Here is an 18,880-nt window from a genome sequence, read left to right as displayed (position 1 = left end):
ATCGCTTTCTTTTCCAACGATAGATCAAAACTTACTTCGTTAGAACGCTTTATAAAGAAAGTAAATGTTTGGAATGGAAAAGAATCCAAAATGATGTTGTCGTTGACTTTTGATGAGCTGTCATTATTTGTGATAACTTCTTGAAATCCTTTTAGCTTCGGAAGTAGCAATGAAAATGAGCTTAACTGCAATTTATTTACATATTTAGAGCGAATGTAAATTATGCAAAGTTTTTCGTTGACTAGTGATTCAGTTGGAATCTGAAGACTTTGAAAGGAAACTTGGAAAATTTCAAAATGTATTTAGCTAGAGCATAAAGTTTTCATGGGAACTTTCTTTTAGCGAATCTTAAGTTTATCCAATGCTTTTTGAAGATATAGTTTTTGTTTGTTTTCTGACCTGGAATTTGATCCGCAGTTTTTGATCTGGTAATTCAATTAACAGCAAAATGTTTTGTCTGTAAAGTGTTTGAAATGAGATCAAGAAAATAACATTAGTTTTATTGTAAATCTTCATCTTGCGGTTTCCTCAAAATATTTGATTCACTTTCTTTTTATAAACAAGGATTTAATTTACACTTGGAAAGTGAACAACTTTTTTTACAATCTCGCAACATATTTAAGGCTCACAAGACTTTATAATACCGATCTTGAATATCTTCAAATTGGAAATGAAAATGAGTGGCATTCAGTCCGAACAATTTATTAATAGATGAAGATAGAAGAAAAAAATTGATCAGATTTGAAAAATTTCGAAGTAAAATTACAAGAAAAAAGCATGTTACATGACTGTGCCGCAAAGAGTTATTATCAAAAGTTTATATTGATATTGACATTGATGTAAGGTTTAAAACAAAACCAGAAAACATTAAGAAACGTTGAGGCAAAACAAACATTTTCACTTTACAGTATTTCATGAAACCAGAATTTGAAGGGATTGTTACAAATCAATAATAGAGTTTTGAAAACTGTAAATGTATCATTATCAAGTTGCATTTGGATGAAAAGGAAAAAGTGAAAATGCTAAAGAAAGCAAAAAAAGTAGTTTATTGAATTAACCAAAATCAAGATGCTTCTTCAATCAAAATAAACAATTGAAGATGAAATGAAGTGAATACTGTGCATTTAACATGAATTAGGTTGGTGAATTTGTGAAATTCAAAGAGAAGAGAGAAAAGACTTTAAATGAAGATTGTACATGAAACCATGAACAAATCAACAGATTAAATGATAATTGTTTCCAGCCTTTCCATTGAACCTGACGAGTTTCATAACAAGCAATTAGATAAAAGGTTGGTAATAAAAGGGAATGTGAAAGATATTGAATTGAATGATATTGATAAGAATAATTATTATTATAGATGATGAATTGAACACAGATGAAATAGTGATATCAATAATGCAATGAGAATGATGATGTTAACAAAAAAAGCCAGATTATTGAACAAGATGATGATGAGACAAAAAATGGATTCTGGAAATGAATAGAGATAGGAAATCGAGGAAAAATGGAATAAAGCGATTCTAATATGAATAGTAATTGTTGAACAAAACAATTTAATTCTGCATTTGAGGAAATTACGAAAAACACTGAAAATGAACAAAGCTGGTCAAATATTTTTGGAGACGAATACAAAGTCAAAAGATTGAACATGTTTTACTTTGAGGAAAACTCGGCCGAACTTTTGTTTTGAGTTCGCTTAGAATTTATTTTCAGAAGTTATTCCGTCAAATTCAACAGTTGACTTTCATAGTCTTCTTCCTTCAAGCTTTTCCATGAACTATCGTAAATTAATCTAATGTGGTTGAATAACCAACAATAGTTAATCTTGTCAGTTGAAGTAAGTTAAGATTTGCAAGTCAAACTCGACTTCGAGTTCATTTATGACCAGTTAACGTTTTTTTGAAATTTTTTATTCTCTATACGAGCTGAGATTCAATCAATTCGGCATTTGATTATTGGTCAATTTTGATGATTTTATTGTTATGTTGAAGTTTTTTCTCTTGAATTTCGAAGTAAAATGGAAACATTGAAACTCTTTTACCACAAAATTTGCGTTCAACTTTGATTTATCGAGTGTTTTATGGCTGCAGATTGAATTATCAAATGTATTTATTAGAAGGGAAAAGGTTGGTTAAAGTAAAAAATTGGTTAAAATTGGAAACTTTTTTTTTCTTTATTCGTTGCTTGTTCCAATAGTAAATTGGAGTTAACTCTAGTTTCATGGACCATTAATTTACAATTGAACAATTTCAAGTTGTAATAATTTATGGTCATTTGTCAGTCCAAGAATATGGTCAATATTGGCCTTGTATATGAGAGCATAAAAGTTCATTTCTTTTCAACCTTGTATCTAGTTGAATGTAATAAACGAGGAAAAAAGCAAATTATTCTCATTCATCTGAATTTCAGCTTTCATTTTGCATCTTTTTGTGTCCATTTCTTTGTAAACCTTTCTCATCCTTCATTCAAAGTAAAGAAACTTTTGCTTCCTTTTGGTCTTCACCATTGACCACAATCAACAATTGATTTTGACCATTTCTCTTTATTCACTTGCTTTATGCTTGAATGAGAAGCGAAGAAAAAAATTCATTTCACCAATGCAAACCTATCATGAAAAAAAGGAATCAAGTAAAGTTCAATTTTAATGGTTCCATGGAAAAGAAGAAAGACTTTTTTTTCATTCATTCAACATGCAAATATTCAATTTTTGTCAATCTTTTTCTTCCTCAATTCAATTGATCAATTTTGTTTCACTTATTGAAATGAAAAGTAGAGCAGAAAACATGATAATTTGGAAGAGAAGAAACTTTCAAAACCATTTTATTCATTGAGAAAAAGTTCCAAGTTCTCAACATTGAAAGATTCCATGAATCGGTTTTTCCATTAAAATTATCAGCTTGCAATTTTTGAACCTTGTAATCGCATCTCTGCAAATGTTCAAAGTTTTGGAAAAGTTCGAAAAAATGGAAAATTCCAAATTCTAAATGTAAAAATTGTTCATGGAACTTTCGGATTATTTTCTGTTTAGTGATAAAGAAATGAAACAAATTGCCATTTACTTTCACATCATGTTTTCCTTATCATCATTGTTGTCATTATTATCGACATTTTTCATTACTTTGTTATTACAATTGTCATAATTGTCTTTTGCTGCTCATAAGAAGTTGAAACAAAAAACAATTTCTTTCATCAGTCATTTTGTTCACCTTTACTGATGAAACAAAAAGAGCTTTACTTTTATCATTCACTTGATGTATCAATACAAATATACTTTGATGCTCTTACCTTTCAATACCTGAATAATATTGCTACTTATCAGTTGATGAGTTTTATTGCTTTCATATCCTTGAACCATCATAATCACAATCATTAGGTGTACCTGGAAAAAAAGGGAAAGTAAAAGATGAGAGAAGCAAAAAGAAAGAAAAGGAAAAAAAAGGAGAAAACTATTAGCCTTGGTATTGAATTGAATGGGGAAAGAAGAGAAAGATGATGATGATGGAAAACAATTAATCAAACCTCGGAAATTGATTGAATTGAAGTAAACGGAAGCAAATTCTATTACTTGCGTAAATATGTATCAAAACCTTCTGGGCAAAGTAAAGGATAATATGCTTGGCATGTTGACTGGAGAAAAAAAATTGTTAATGAAAAAAGTAATCATGATAATCTGATATAACCAATAAACTGTTGGAATCTACCTTTTTCTTCTCAGCTTGACTTGCAAAATTGTCATCATTGGCGAATTGATTGAGAAAAGTGTGCAAAAGCAAAAACTCATTCAGTTTCATGCAGCTAACAAGGTTATCCAAAGATACGGATTGAATTTTGAAATCTTTTCACTATTTTTGTGATTTCCATCAACAAGAGATTCGTTCATCAAGAAAATTAACTGATTCAAATTTGACTGAAAATGAGGAAAACAGAGAAACTTTGAATTTCTCTTGCGAGTAAAAACTTAGCATTTCTTGAAGATTAATTCAGAATCATGTCAGATTATTGACTATATTAATCTGATATTCAAATTTTGAAGCAAATTGTTCAATAGAGTTCTTTGAATTTTCTTTCTTTGAGATTTCAAGTTTTCTCTAAATATCAATCAATGAATGAAAAGTCAACTTGCAACAGAAAGGTTTCATCTTGTCTTCATTTTGATCAAATTTTTATTCTAACGCTACATTTGTAGTTGAGTTTTCGTTTTTGAATTGAACTGATTTTAATTTTTTGCCACCTTTTATGGGTTTTATTGGTTAAAATTAGCATTCTTGTTTATTCTGTTGAGTCATTTTAATGGTTGTTATCATGGAATCGATGCTTTTAGAAGAAAAAAAGTTTTAGCTCTCAATTTGAATCAACTTACTGTGTTTGCTATTTGGGAATAACAAAACGAAATGCTTAATTCAATCCCATTATCATGCATTATACTTAGTTTTCAATTGCTTTTGTTCACTTTTGATAATAAAATTTAAATTCATTTGGAAACTCCCAGTAAATGTTATTCAACTTGTCATCATTTTATCCATTCATTATTTTATTGCAATACTAAATTGGCCTTTATTCACTTCTCTTTTTTCTTCCCTTTATTTGCATGGATACATTGCATTTTATTCAAAACCAGTTATACTCACATTACCATGAACAACAATTTTGTCAGCTTTGAAAACAGGCAAAACAACAATAAAGAACAACATTCAAAGTTAAACTTGATGCTTATAATTAAATATTGAATAATAGAACGTCATTTCGTTTCCAATCAGAACCAAACTGCACATAATCATGCAAGTTAACGCACTCAACATCGCATCATTGTGTATCGAGATTTTCATGGATTCAGTTGCTTTCCATTTGCTTATTATATTGATGGTCTTTGTATTAGAGATCATATTTTTGCAGAGAGAATATTCGACACCACAATTGATTTTCATGGAGTTATCTATTCTCATGCTGTTTTTCCTGCTCTTAACCCATTTCATTTGCTATCATTCAGACATCATATCATATCAACACGCAGCAATATTTATTACACGAAATTGCTTTAAGTAAATACAATCATCTTCCTTCATCATTAGATAAATCAAAATGTTCAAAGTTGAGCTGTGAAGATGTTCATTTGGATAGAATCGGTTGAATTTTGAAAGAAAATATTTACGTTAAAGAAGTCCAGAAAGTCCTAAAGATTTGTGACGTTAGTGGATAGCCTCATGTGTTGATATCCTTGGATCAATCTATAAGTTTGTTCAAACAGATTTTTTTACTCAATGGAATAAAGCAATCAATAAAAGTGAATAAACTGAGAATGGAAAAAATGGAAATTTTGTTTCTTCTCATTCCATTTTACAAGGTAAATAAGGTGCTACAGAAAGTAAGCAATGAATGGATCGAAAGTAAGGGCCGATCCGATTAACCAAAAAATGTTAAAAATGTTGGTTAAATCTTTGTTAGTTGGCAATGTTTGTTTGATTTTATTACGTCATCAACATTAACACTGTCCGATCAAAAAATTAACAATCATTTCATTCATGCGCTTTTACATTTTTTCAGATTAAATTTCTTATCTTTTGATTATAAATTATTTTTAGATATCTTTTAAAATCATTAAAAAACAAAAGATGGCGCTTTCTAATTAAGATTTAAAATGACATTAATCAAAATTGATTAATTTTAACAAACATTGCCAATTAACAAACATTTTGACAAACATTTTAGTTCATCGGATCGGCCCTAAAGTGTTCATTACTCATGGCTGAAGATGTTTAAGTGACCCTTTTTTCATGTATATATTTGGATTTGTAAACATGGAAAGACACTCAATTGAATACATTTTTGTTTTTCCCTTCGCTTTGTTTTGTCAACTGTTCTTTCATTGGATTTTTTATTCCATTCAGAGCTATTCCATGAAAAAAAAGTAAACTAAACTTGATTCATTTCCAATATTTGTCAAATGCCATCAATATTAGACGTTTCTTTTCATTGCATATCAACACCTAAATCTTGTTATCTTAATAGTTAAATTGTTTCATCGAAAGCTTACCTTTCCAGATAAACTTTTTTGTTTCAATCAACTGAAGTTGCAAAAGAAGAAAGCAGAGTTTTCTAATAATAATTTATCGTTCATACGATTATCTCGAGTAAAAAGAAGCCAGAAAAAAGCATTGAAAGGTAAAATTCGATGAATGTACAAACGAGAAAAGATCTAAATCTTTTATACACTTTGTATTCATCATTTAGGTGAAACGGATTTGCACTCATCTATTAGGCTAGTGAATGGTCAAGCTTTTTCTAATAAAAATAAATTCGATTCTGATTAAGAAGTTGACGAAAAAAAGACAATTTTCTCGACCATTGTAAATAACAAAAGAGCAAAAATTCAAAGTTGCTTTTCATTTGTGAAGTGCTCAAAGAAGCTCAACAATTAGTTCAACCAATTTCGAAAATTGAACAATCGTTGAAACTCGAAAGATTACGTTTTGTTACATTGGCTGATTCCAAGCTCTTTTGTCTCATTTGTTTTCAACTTGTCACATTAAACATGAACCTCTCATTATTTTAATGGTCTAAAGGTCAATTGCGAGAATGAAATTTGCTTATTTATTTTGCTCATTTTCGCCTCGAATCTCTCTTTTTTTCAGTTGATCAATTATTCAGCTGACCTGAGGGACACAGAGATCATCTTATGTGTAGCCTTTTGGTCAGTTTGTTGAGATTATTTTGTTTCTTCTGCACTCCTTTTCTTACTTTATGCTCGACCTTTTTTTCCCTTCATACATTGGCTTGAGGCAGCAGAGCAAATGAGATGAGTTTGGGTTAGCCTTTGATTTAGACTGTTGCATAAATGAATATTTACTTTGATAAATGGACAACTGAGAGAGAGCAAAAAAAAGGCATAAAATGTTAATGAAATTGCTTTCAGTCGACTATTAATTTAACCAAATTTACTGACGATTTGCAGAACCATTGGTAGAATGCGTGAAAAGAGCGCAAAAATGAGATTGAAATTGTTGATGAAATAATTTGTCGAACTTTTCTTTTCGTTTTTTAAAGTTTGGATCAACTATAATGCCTCAGAATAACAACGGTTTCAGTTTATCAGATCAACTGTTGAAGCATTGAAACATTGCCAGTGGAAATGAATTTTTGAACTTTTCTCTCTTCATAACCATAATCATGGATTCCTTTTGTTCAACTCGTCACAAACTAAAAACTTTTTAATGTTAACAGTTTTTTGTATCTTTTTTTGTTTTCATTCAACTTTTTCCAAAAACATTGTTATATTACAGCTTATTTGTTTTGTTTCAATTTGCAAAACATGAAACAAAAAAACTTGTGCAAGCTTGAAATAATAACATTTAAGTGGCAATACTTTTAATATTTAGAAATATTCAGAGCATTAGAAATATTAAAAAAAGGTAAAAATGTTATAAATGAGAAAAATGATAAGTTCTTTGCAAGATGAAAAGGGTAAACGAGAGCAAGAAAAGTGTACAAATGCAATAAAGATAAAAGGATGAAAAGGAAAAAATCCATTTCTTCTTCCAGGGTGCAGTTGATTCGTTTTTGAAATGATTTTTAATTGAAATGAATGATTGATGAGTCAAGGTTGCCTGGGATTGATTGGGAGGCAAGAAAAGAGTAAAGTTGAAAATGCAATTGACAGTAAAGTTTAAAAATGAAGTTGACCAAGAATGTCGCTTCTTTTGCTTTACATTCAATTATTAGAGAGCAATGAGAAGAGGCGAAAATGGTGAAAAAGAAAAGAAAAGAAGATTCAGAATTCGTCAGAAATATAATGGATGTTGAAGCATATCACAAGTTATTCACAGTCAAAACAGTAGCAATGGCCTTATCATGGAGGAAACTGGAAGCCTAAAGAAGATGATTGATGAGGAAAGCAAGTTATTTATACCACAATATCACTTTTACCTCTTCTTGATTCAGTTTCATTTTTTTCTTCTTCTTCCTTTTTCTTGCTGCCTTTTCTTGTTTTCCAGTTTCATCGGTATTAACATCATTTTTCTGGTCATCTTACTTTCCAAAGTGTTTCGTTTCAGTTTTGTTGATTAGAGGAGAGAAGAAGAAAAGAGTGAAAAAAAGAAATCCCTTTTTTCATATTACTTCTATCGACAATTATGATGAAAATGATCAAATTTTATCTTCTCTTACTCTTCCTTGTTGCTCTTGATGACCTTTTTATCCTCCCATTTGACCCTAGTTTATTAATATTGTTGCACCTTTGTCTTAGTTTGCCTCATGAAAAATGAGCTCATCTTTATGTCTTCATGTCTTTCCGTTTATTTTTTCAACTTTTATTAATATTGAAAGCTTTTCACTTGCGTGATTTTTTCGTTTCGTTTTTTGCCTTTACGTTTACAAATAGTTTGTTAATTTTTGGTCATTTTTCGAGTTTGTATTTCCAATAAACATGCAACTCAGAACTTGTCTAATCAACTGTTTCATGTGCAAATGCCTTTACTCAGGCAACAGAGTTGTCAGTCGATGGAGAAGTTACTTTTTCAATGTTCATTTCAAAATATTGTTGGCTCATGAACGAGAGCAAAAGTGTAAAAAAAGATTCTTGCATTTTACATTGTCTTTTCACCATTTGGTTAAATGGGTTAAATGTTTATTTTCCCTGAAAATCATGACTTTCCATGTTAATATTCACTTGAGTACAATTTTTTATCAACTTGTAAAGTAAATTTTCCAGTTAAATTCAAAGCTGATTCAATGTACATAATGAGGCCAATTTTTCTCTCGAAAAGTTTATCAACACAATCTCGATGTCTTTAGACTTTACATGCAATTTTCTTTCGAGTTTTGAGTTTTTTACCTTTTTGTCCTTTTTGCTTTACAACTATTCATCAATCAATCATTTTGGTTGCAAATGAAATTTGTAAACTTGTCTTAATCGTCTAATGAACAGTTTATTTAGCAATTCAATCAAACATTTTCACTGTAAAACTTGATTAAGAAAACAAACACTTAACATGATAATTGATTCAGTAACAAGGGAGATAAAGATAAGAATAAGAATGAAAGGGAATAAAGGAACAAAGGAGAAGAGAAACATTACAATTTTGATCCATTTGCCTTTCCATTTGAACAGTTAGTCTTAATGATTCAAAGAAAATAATTCAACTAGCAAATTATTCTCTTGCCGGGAATTATTGCACATTGCATGGTAACATTGGCAAGTTGAGCCAGAATTTCATTCAATTTTAGATTAAACGTTTCCTTTTTTAAGCAAAGTCATTAAAGGTAAAGTTAAAGTTTGAACAAAAAAAGAGAGAAAAATTCATGTTTAAAAAGTTGAATTTGGCGATTTTCACCGAGTTCATAATTAGTGGCTTCACAATTGCTGATTATTTAGATTCAACCTCAACACATTCTCAGTTTGGTTCAACTTTAATGTCATCTGATGCATGTTTAATGAAACCATTATTTTTATCTGCAACAACAATTGTGATTCTCAGTTCTTTGTCTTTTTTTTCTTCTCTCGTTTGTACTTTTCTCTTCCCCTGAACAATGGGAAATGTTATTCAATTTTAATGGGCAACAATTAATTGTATCCATTTAAGTCTCTCTTTTTTAGCTTTACCAATCATTTGCCTGATTAGTTGGTTGCATTTTTCAGGGTAAAAACAAGAGACCAAAAACAGGCTAATCTGTTGTTCATGAAAGTGTTTCAATGTTAGTGATTTGGTTTGTTGGCTAAGGTGTTGCTTGACTCAAGGCTAAATTGGATCGAAATGAGAGAAGATAAAATTTCTTCTTCGAATGGAAGGTTGATGCTGAATTCAATCCAATGTCTTTACTGTTAATTACCCTGAGAATTGAACGATTCAAGAAAATGCTTTTTAACGCTCTTTTCCTCATCAAGACATCAAATTAACTTCACCTCATTTTAATTGAAAAATTTAATCATCAAACTTAATTGGTTCAATCGATTAGAGTTTCAAAGTTTTTAAATTTACTAGAAAATTGCCTTTTCCAACTTTCAGTTGATCAACAAAAGATTTTTGATGCTTCGACAAATTTTTCGAGTTTTGTTGAAACGAAAACAACTTTTAATTTTCCCTTGAGAGCAGTCATGAATTCATTGCTAGGATAATCCTCAAACCAGATGTAACATCATGGCTAATCTTTTACTCCCTCTTCAACTCTAACAAGGGAACCTTGCGAACTGTTAATCGCCAAATTGAATGAAACCTATCTCATCGTGTAGAGCATCATTGATAATGAAAAAGTGAAACGTGATTTTTCTGCCTAAAGCTTATTTCCGGTACAGTGGGCGATCAAATTTCGAGAAATGTGCCAATATCAATGCAAGTGTGATTTCTGAATCTCTTTTGAATTTCACCAAACATATTGCATCTTGTAGAGCACCTTCGATTATGAAAAAGTGAAGCACAATTTTTCTATATAAATCTTATTTCCGGTGCAAATACATCATCTTCACTACCATTACTACGATTGTTACCATCCATCGAACTTTGATCGCTGGATGCATTAAAAATAAGCTTGAGGCAGAGAAATTGAACTTCACTTTTTCTTGATCGAAGGTGCTCTACACGATGAAACATATTTTATGCAATTTGAAAGAAATTCAAAAATCCCTTGCATCAATACAAATGCAATACAAACGCATATTTCGAGCTTTGATCGCTCATTGTACCGGAAATAGGCTTTAGGCAGAAAAATCACGTTTCACTTTTTCATTATCATTGATGCTCTACACGATGAGATAGGTTTCATTCAATTTGGCGATTAACAGTTCGCAAGGTTCCCTTGTAAGCTCAGTTTTCAAAGCATAAGCTCATCTTTACTTTTGTTCAAGTTTTCCAAGAGAACATTTTTTTGGAAAAAACTTAATTTCGAATAATTGCTAATGAATCAATCTCTCGAATGCATGCTCTTTCGTATTTGCTTCATCATGGATAATTGCACTGACTGCATTAGGTTCAATTTGCTGCAAGTGTTTCTTTTCACGTAAAAATGTTGTTTTGTAAACATTGCTATTCGAAGTAAATAGTCGACATTATTGTACTAAACGTGGTTTGAAAGAAACATAATTATTCTGTTGAGTAATAATTATATGACATTGGCCATTATCGTATTCCCATTGACTTACTCAACGCTGGTTCAACCTTAATTTGAACTTTATTATTACCAGTAAAAAGGGTAAAAGCAACACTTTAAAGACTAGTAAACCAATGGAAATGTAACACTGTTCAATAGATATTGCCATTTGTTGCAAGTTTATATTACAATGTTGGTCTTGATAAAGTATTTGGATTAATCTGTTTAAGGTTACAAATAAAGTAAATGAGTAAACAGATAAAATAAAGGAACCATAAATATTAGGCAAGAAAGAGCGCTAATAAAGAGACTCAAAGAGACTCTTTCCCAAACAAACAAGAGCAAGTCATTGCTCAGTATTGACCGACAATGAACGAATGGTAGGACAAGAACGGTGACAGCAAATATTACCAAATTATCCAAAGTGGGTTAGCAAAAGAAGCGAGTAAATCTTTTTCATATCTTTTTGTGCTTCTCAACACTTAAGGTTGAACAAAAAGAAAAGAAAAAAACTAAACTCTTTTCCATACTTTGGTTGAATAATGTTGATATTCATTCATTTCGTCTTGTTTATCAAGACTGCCTTGGCACTGTTGCTCTTAATGTTGATCTCGAGTAAATCTCAATTCTACCAGAGTTTCACAACATTACATTGCAATGAAATGCAGTAAGAAGAAGAGTGAAAAAAGCAGGAAAATGGGAAAAGACGAAGATATTATCATGACTATAAAGACACATTACCACGTACAAGTTATAACTATTATTTTATTCCTGTTATTTCATTTTCTTGTTTCCCATTTTTTTCTCTCAATTTTCCATTTTTCTTTCATGTAAGCACCAAGTATTATTATCATCATGACCAGTAAACACACAAAATTTACCCTCTCAAGTTACACATCATCAACTTATAGCATTTCTTGTTCTCTCTCTCTCTTTTCCTTCCCAGTTTAACCCAGAATTTTGTGTGTTTCTTTTTTTACCATGTAATACAAGGATAATGTGAACATTTTGAGAAAAGAAAAAATCATGAGAATACCAATGTTTTTTGGTAATGATGATTATTATGATGTTGATAAAGATAATGATTATCTTAATGATGATCAAAAGTCCAGTAAAAATGTTGAAACTATTATACATTAGGAGTAAACTTACAGGGAGGTAAAAAGTACTCCCAGCAATTTTATCACAATTTATCTTTTCCAAGACACAAGGCTAATAATAGACTAAGAATATCAAATGATATCAACTCTTGATTTGCCCTTTTCGTTGAGAAGGCAAATGCAAATAATCTTGTTAAATGTTGCTATCAAATTATCACTTTAACTTCAATGACGAGTTCAATTATTGCAAGTAAATTTTGGTCACTTTTTGTTGTTGCCAATCAAGTGCCAATCATTTGACCATTGAAGCTCTTGAACAAAGTCAAGTGTTGAAAATTCATCATGAATGATTACTTTTCATTGTTTTACTTATTCAATTATGAATCTAGCCGCTACAAGAGTGGAAAGGGAAGAAAGAAGAAAAAATATTAATGATCAATTCAAGTGGATCGCAATTTTCGTGATTTGTTCGAGTTTTGTTTTTCTCTTCTTTGTGCTAAGAAACGAAACAAAAGGGAGAATAATACATTTTGTTTGAAAAAAAGGCAGCAAAAGTCGAACAATGAAGAGAACGAAAAGACAAAGATAATCTAGTTAATCGTAATTTTAACTTGATTGAACCTTGGTGATGATGACTGACTTTTGCCTTTCACCACTGAATAAAAGTCACACTAGAATCAAATTTTCATTGCTCGAGTATAATTTTGCCTCTCAATGTTTGCTCATTTCCTATTCAATTTTACTGTTTGCTCACCACTCAAATACTTGTAACTGTTTGTCCAACGAAAATGTTTAACTCGAAATTATTCAATTGCAATACTCGGCACTCGTTGAAACGTGAGTCTTCCGATTAGTTTCTTGTTGCGATCCTAAATTCGTGTCAACATAAGTTTTCAGATTAAAACTATTTTCAATTTCATTCCATCTGAGATGATTGTTTCATTTCAATTTACAAACAAAGACGAATCATTTTTTCTTGTTCATAACTTACTCTCTGCCCTTTGAATCTACAAGTTGACGTCACTTTTTTGTATCAATCTTTGAGTTTAAAGAATCTCTTTGGACAGAGAAATTTTGGTTGTCATGTTTTCGTTATGAATGTCCAATATGTTTGCTGGAAAAGGCGAATTCGAGAAAAAAATTTGTTCAATCAACAGTTAATGTTTTCCAACTATTTCATTTCAAACAATATCATTGAAAAGTTAATAAAGTGAACCTTTATTTGATTCAACATTTTATCTTCTCCTTGCCTTGTTCACCTTTCACTTCAATCTTGCCATTGATCAGTTAAACTTTGTCATCTGTAACTATTATTTCAAACTAGTTTTGGTTCAATTATTTCTTGATCAGATAATATTCCTCTTCTCTCTCTGTCTCTCTACTGTTTTTTTCTTCACCAAAATTCAGTTAACCTGATTTGAAAGGGTAAAGAAAAGAGAAAATTGAAACTCAACAAAAAAATCAATAGAAAAACAAAGTAAATAGAAAAGCTTTTCACACCTTTATGCATTGAACATTTTTTCTTCCAATCCAATTGAATAGCTGTTTAAACTTTTCAATTTTTCAATGTAAATACTGAATAGTTAACATGAATGGCAAGAAGAAAACATTTTTTTCTTGCTCGATAAAAATTAACAGAGAAAAGGATAAACTTTTCAAACATTTTTTTACTTCGATAAATTAGCGCAATAATGACATTGAAAAGTTAACAATTGAAAGTCGAAAAAGTTGCTTCTCTTTTCATGTCGAATGTCAATTTTTCTCGATACATTCAATGATAAAGTCAACAGATATTTTTGTATCAATAAGATTGAAAACTGAAGAATGTTGTAATGAAGTAAAATAGAGTCCAACCGATTGTAAAGTAATCATAAATGACGGAAAAGTTGATTTTCTTTTCTTTGCCTTTCTCTTCTTCTCACTTTGAATTTCAGGGAAAAGTTGAAAAAGATTATTAATAGCTTTTCAAATGACATGGGCATGCTTGTCTGGTCAGCACGGTGAATCTTCGAGTAAATTTTTCTCACTGTTGGTTGAAATGTAAACTTGCTTTGATGCAAGGTTGCTGGTTGACCATCAAACTTGACGTTAAGGAAAGCAAAAGGTTGCTAAAAGAGACATTTAAAGACTTGGAAGTTGAACATTTTTCAAAAGTGAAACAAAGTCTATACAAAGTTGAATATTAATGCATTAATGAAAGGCTGTAGATGGTGAGATAAAAGTGTTTTTGATCTCATCATTATCCACTATTGACACATTACCCTGAAAATTGACGACTTTATACTTTTCCTCTTTTCCGTTTTCACATCTTTTTCTGTCGCTTCATTTATTGATGAACAATATCGACAATTTCCTTCTCATTAAAATATTCATCTTTTTTATAAATTATTGCAAGTTTATTCCATCATCAGCTTTTTCAATTCTTTTCAACTTTTTTTCCTTTTCTAAAGCAACATTTTTCTTGAGAAAATTTCAAAGTAAAACTCTTGCAATGACAAGATTGACACTTTTCATCAGCAATTTTTTAAAATTTTCATTACTTAGTTTCCGCAATTAATGCAACAAAAAAAGAATTCGAGTAAAAAGTTACATTCGTCAGCTGTTGAGAAGTTTCATCATAATTCTGTTTCAAACTGAAAAACATTTCCAACTTAAGGAATCAAAAACAGTTTCATTTATCCTTACAAGTTAGCATCTGCAAGAATGTTTAGCAATCTTTTTGAGTGACAAAGAAAAGGTTCGTTTGACTTCGAAAAATCTTCTATTCAGATTGGGTTTTTGAAATTTATCCGTTTCTCGCACTCGTGTTGGGCTCAGCTCGACTGAATCAAGCTTGACATTCAAATTTCTCAACATTTAATTTTTCGATTCAAGTCACATTTTTTAGACTTGCAAACCTTTACGAAATGAATTTATGTTAAATTATGAGATTAAAATTGAGCGTCAAAAAGGCTTAAAAGGTTGCGAAGTTGAAAGGTTGAATCTCTTACTGATGATGTTTCAAATGAAAAATGTTTTCCAATGTTTTTACTGTAAATGCTATTTTATTAGGATAAGAGTTTACTTATTACCAGATTATGCTTTTATGCTAATACAGATTATTTATTTGTATCAACTTTTTTATTTCATTTCTAATCCTCAATAATAATGGAAAGGAAAACGAGTGAATCCCAACAAACTTTACATGAAAGTCAATTGGTCACGATGTTAATGCAAAATAATCTCATGAATTTTATCAAACTCGGAGTTGATCATGGAAGTTAATCAAAAGTCAACTTTTTCAAGTCAACTCTTTGTTCTGGTAAAACCAGAAATTTTCACTTGAAGAAACAGTTCGAAGAAAGAGTCAACTCATGTTCAAGATAAAGTCAATTTCGAGTCACAATAATGATGCAAAATAATGAAATGAAAATTGTCGAGTTTTGAGTCGAGTTCGAGTTTTTGGACAAACTTTTTTTCACTGCAACGAACGCAACAAAAGTGCATTGAAAGCTACTTTAAATTGTTTGATTAAAAGTCGATTGACAAATTTGTTGATCGCTTTGGTTGATTTCAATTCATTTGCTCTTGTTCACTTATCGCAACTCAACTTATCATTATCATTGTCATGCAATGTGCAATTGGATATTCTTGTTTCTCATCTTGAACCAATTTTCGCTTTTATTTTCTCATTCCATTTTCATTGATCATTTGATAAATATTTATGTTCAAATGAATAGGTTAAGAGGAGAATTTTATATTTTCATTCGAAAAAAAAGCTTATCACCTAAATGAATCAAATAACAGGGTTCAATGGGAAACATAAATCACTAAGAATCACATTGAATCACTGAATAACTTTTACTTTTTTTTCTTATTCCTTTACCAACTTTATTTCTTTCTTTTGCTTCTATTATTTTTTTCTTCCACTTTTTCACTATCAATCTTGATTCATTTGTTGAAAATGACATGGTAGTAGAATAGATGTGAACCTAATTAGCCACCAATCTTGAGCCATAAAACTCTTGAAATTAATTTCTCTAGCAATTCCATTCGAAACAAGGCATTGGTCAAAATTTTTCCAAATGAAAGTTTTCTTTAATATTCATGATTCGAGATGCAAGTTGCTCGAGATTTGAGTTTTAAACTAGATTCTAAAAAATTGATTGAAATTCCATTCTGAGCTGTCATCTTTTTTGGGTTGAAATGCAAGAAAAGTGTCAAATTTGATTTGGAAATGGAAATGAAAATTTTCAACAAAAGTCTATTGTTGCTAATAAAATCTTTTTTTTATAACATTCTTTCAACAGGAGGTTCGACTTGAAATGGTGGGATCAAAGATGACCCCAGTTGCTCAAACATCAGGCTCCATGGATGGTGTTAACCACCATCAACCTGGCGGCCTATCATCATCGTCCATAGGAAGAATTCCAGGGCATTTTACTACCAATCTTCACCGGTTTACCGCGGTGCCTCCCAAAAATTTGAACAACCTTTTCGGTGTCAGTCCAAGTGATATTGACAAATATTCACGAGTTGTTTTTCCCGTTTGTTTTGTTTGCTTCAACCTAATGTATTGGATCATCTTTTTACACATAAGCAGTATCCTTGAGCCTGGGGCCGACGAAGAGTCTTAACAGTAAACCGAGAACAGTCGACTGGTTTAGGTTAAAAGCAAGAGTCACAGTTGGAGGCAAGAGTGAAAAGGCAAAGAGTGACAAATCAAAGCCATGATAAAGCTAATGAGGAGTGAGCAGAGCACAACAACACCAGTTAATGAGATTAATAAGGATGACAAGAAAAGCAGAAGCTGGAAAATGCATCACAATTAACATTGGATTAATGAACGTGAAAACAAGACAAAAACTGTTCACATTGTTACCATTGAAACAATTCACTCCCAGCTAATTGATATTTTTTTCCCTCTTTTTTTCCAATTCTTTTATGTTTCTGTTTCTTCTCTTTTTGATATTTTGTTTCCATCTTTTGTTCATTGTTAACGAGAAGAAGAAAAAATTTGTTGTACTGATACAGTTTTACTGTTGAATTTGGTTCCTTTACTAGTTGTTGTGTTATCCTTTGGTTACCTGTTGTAAATGGACTTTTTTTATCGTTTTCCAGATAATCAACAAAATATATTGGATCATGTCAATTGGTCGAGATTGTTTGAGAAAGTCAAATGTTAACTGATGTGAAAATGTTGACCAATCAATGAGGGTCAAAATATGGAGTCAAAAAGAAGATGCAACAACAATTGAAGAAGAAGAATAATGAGATTCAGAATTGCAATTGGTTTCCATGGATTTTAATATCTGCCATGGAACAAAAAAGAAGAGAAGAAAAATAGATTTTTCATAATTATCTTGGACATGAGAGTAAAAGATGGTTTTCAAAATTGTTGATGTATACAAGCTGATGCATGGTAGTCATGGTGAGAATTTGAATGGAAAAGAGGAAAAGTTGCAGTTGGCTTTATGGTTTAATTGATGCTGAATAACATTTCATTTGTTGATTGTATTAATAGCATTACAATGAGATTGGCAGAGTAAAGAGTTTTGACAGTTTATTGAAGCATTCACCAGAAGAAGAGGAAAAGTTTAATGTCAACCCAAAAGTGATGGGAGAAACAAGTGGATCACCAAAAATACGGACCAAACAAAAACCTCTATTCAACAATTAATTATGAGAATCAATCAATTGTTGATGTTAATTTATGAAAATAGAAGCTAAATAATGAGAAAATCCAATTTCACGACAAAAAGCCTTTCTTCAAAAAATGCTTCTTCTTCTTGACAAGTGTTTCTTGACTTTTCCTTAACATTATTTACTGCGAGCTTTACTCATTCCCATCATCATGATCATCCTTCATTCATTCACACTGGTCACAATCAAATGATATTTGGTAATTAACCAATCATCCAATAAAAGGTTCATTTCTATCTATTCCTCAACTTGGCCTAAAATTTAGCTAAAGAACGTCAGCTTTAGCTAAAGAAAATGAATTTCATTTTCTTTTTCTTTTTTTTCTTCTTTTTTCTAACTGCTCATGTAAATTTGAAAACTGACATTGTTATACAAATCACTGGATATTGACACTTGACATCCACAAATTTAAAAGAAATGAAAATTTCGACGCTTACAAAGATTGTAAAGTTTGTCTTATTGTACAATGTTTATCATTATTCAACAATTGTAATGAAAAATAATGAAATTCCTAATGAAAGTTTAGTTGTTGTAATAACATCTTGTTTGTAATTATTCAATCATTGGACATTCACTAGTCGGTGTCAATGTAACCATCTAAATCTGTAAACGCTGTTTAGCGAGAAAATGATTAACTCGACACTCGATTGAATCTTGTTATATAATTATAAATATATAATGATACTTTTCAAATGTTATTTATATGTTAATGTTCGTTGAAATGTTCCCATCATTGACCAATGACATTAAATGCTAACATTATCATCTCAAGACAATTGTGGACTTTACATGGACTGTAAGACTGGATTTGGACTGAAAGCCTGTAAGCTTCAAACTGAAGAACCACTTTTTTGTGTAAATTTTATCCACTGTAATTAACTATAACCGGATTAACCTCTTTAACATCTTTATGATAAAAACTATTGAACATAAAATTTCACCTTCATTTTTCAATTCAACTGCGTTTTCAAATTTATTTTCACTTTAAATGATCGCGATTCTCGTCGATTCAATACTTG

General features: G+C 30.7%; 1 protein-coding gene across 5 annotated transcripts in view; it reads left to right on the top strand.

Annotated features, from left to right (window-relative positions):
• The window catches only part of LOC107364480 (gamma-aminobutyric acid receptor subunit beta-like), a 55,379-nt gene extending 36,559 nt beyond the window's left edge, over positions 1 to 18,820 (top strand). For 2 of the 5 annotated variants that reach the window (XM_089269435.1, XM_089269611.1), the window contains exon 8: positions 16,469 to 18,820. In XM_089269435.1, coding sequence (XP_089125561.1) covers positions 16,469 to 16,795 — 327 coding nt within the window. In that variant the 3' untranslated portion in view covers positions 16,796 to 18,820. 5 annotated transcript variants of the gene reach the window in all.
• Positions 18,821 to 18,880: the final 60 nt, after the last annotated feature.

This window comes from Tetranychus urticae, chromosome 1 (genome assembly GCF_039701765.1).
Source record: "Tetranychus urticae isolate SD_2017Ah chromosome 1, NJAU_TeUrti_SD_1.0, whole genome shotgun sequence".
In the NCBI taxonomy this organism is placed as follows: domain Eukaryota; kingdom Metazoa; phylum Arthropoda; class Arachnida; order Trombidiformes; family Tetranychidae; genus Tetranychus; species Tetranychus urticae.
This window is presented reverse-complemented; position numbering and strand designations above follow the sequence as displayed.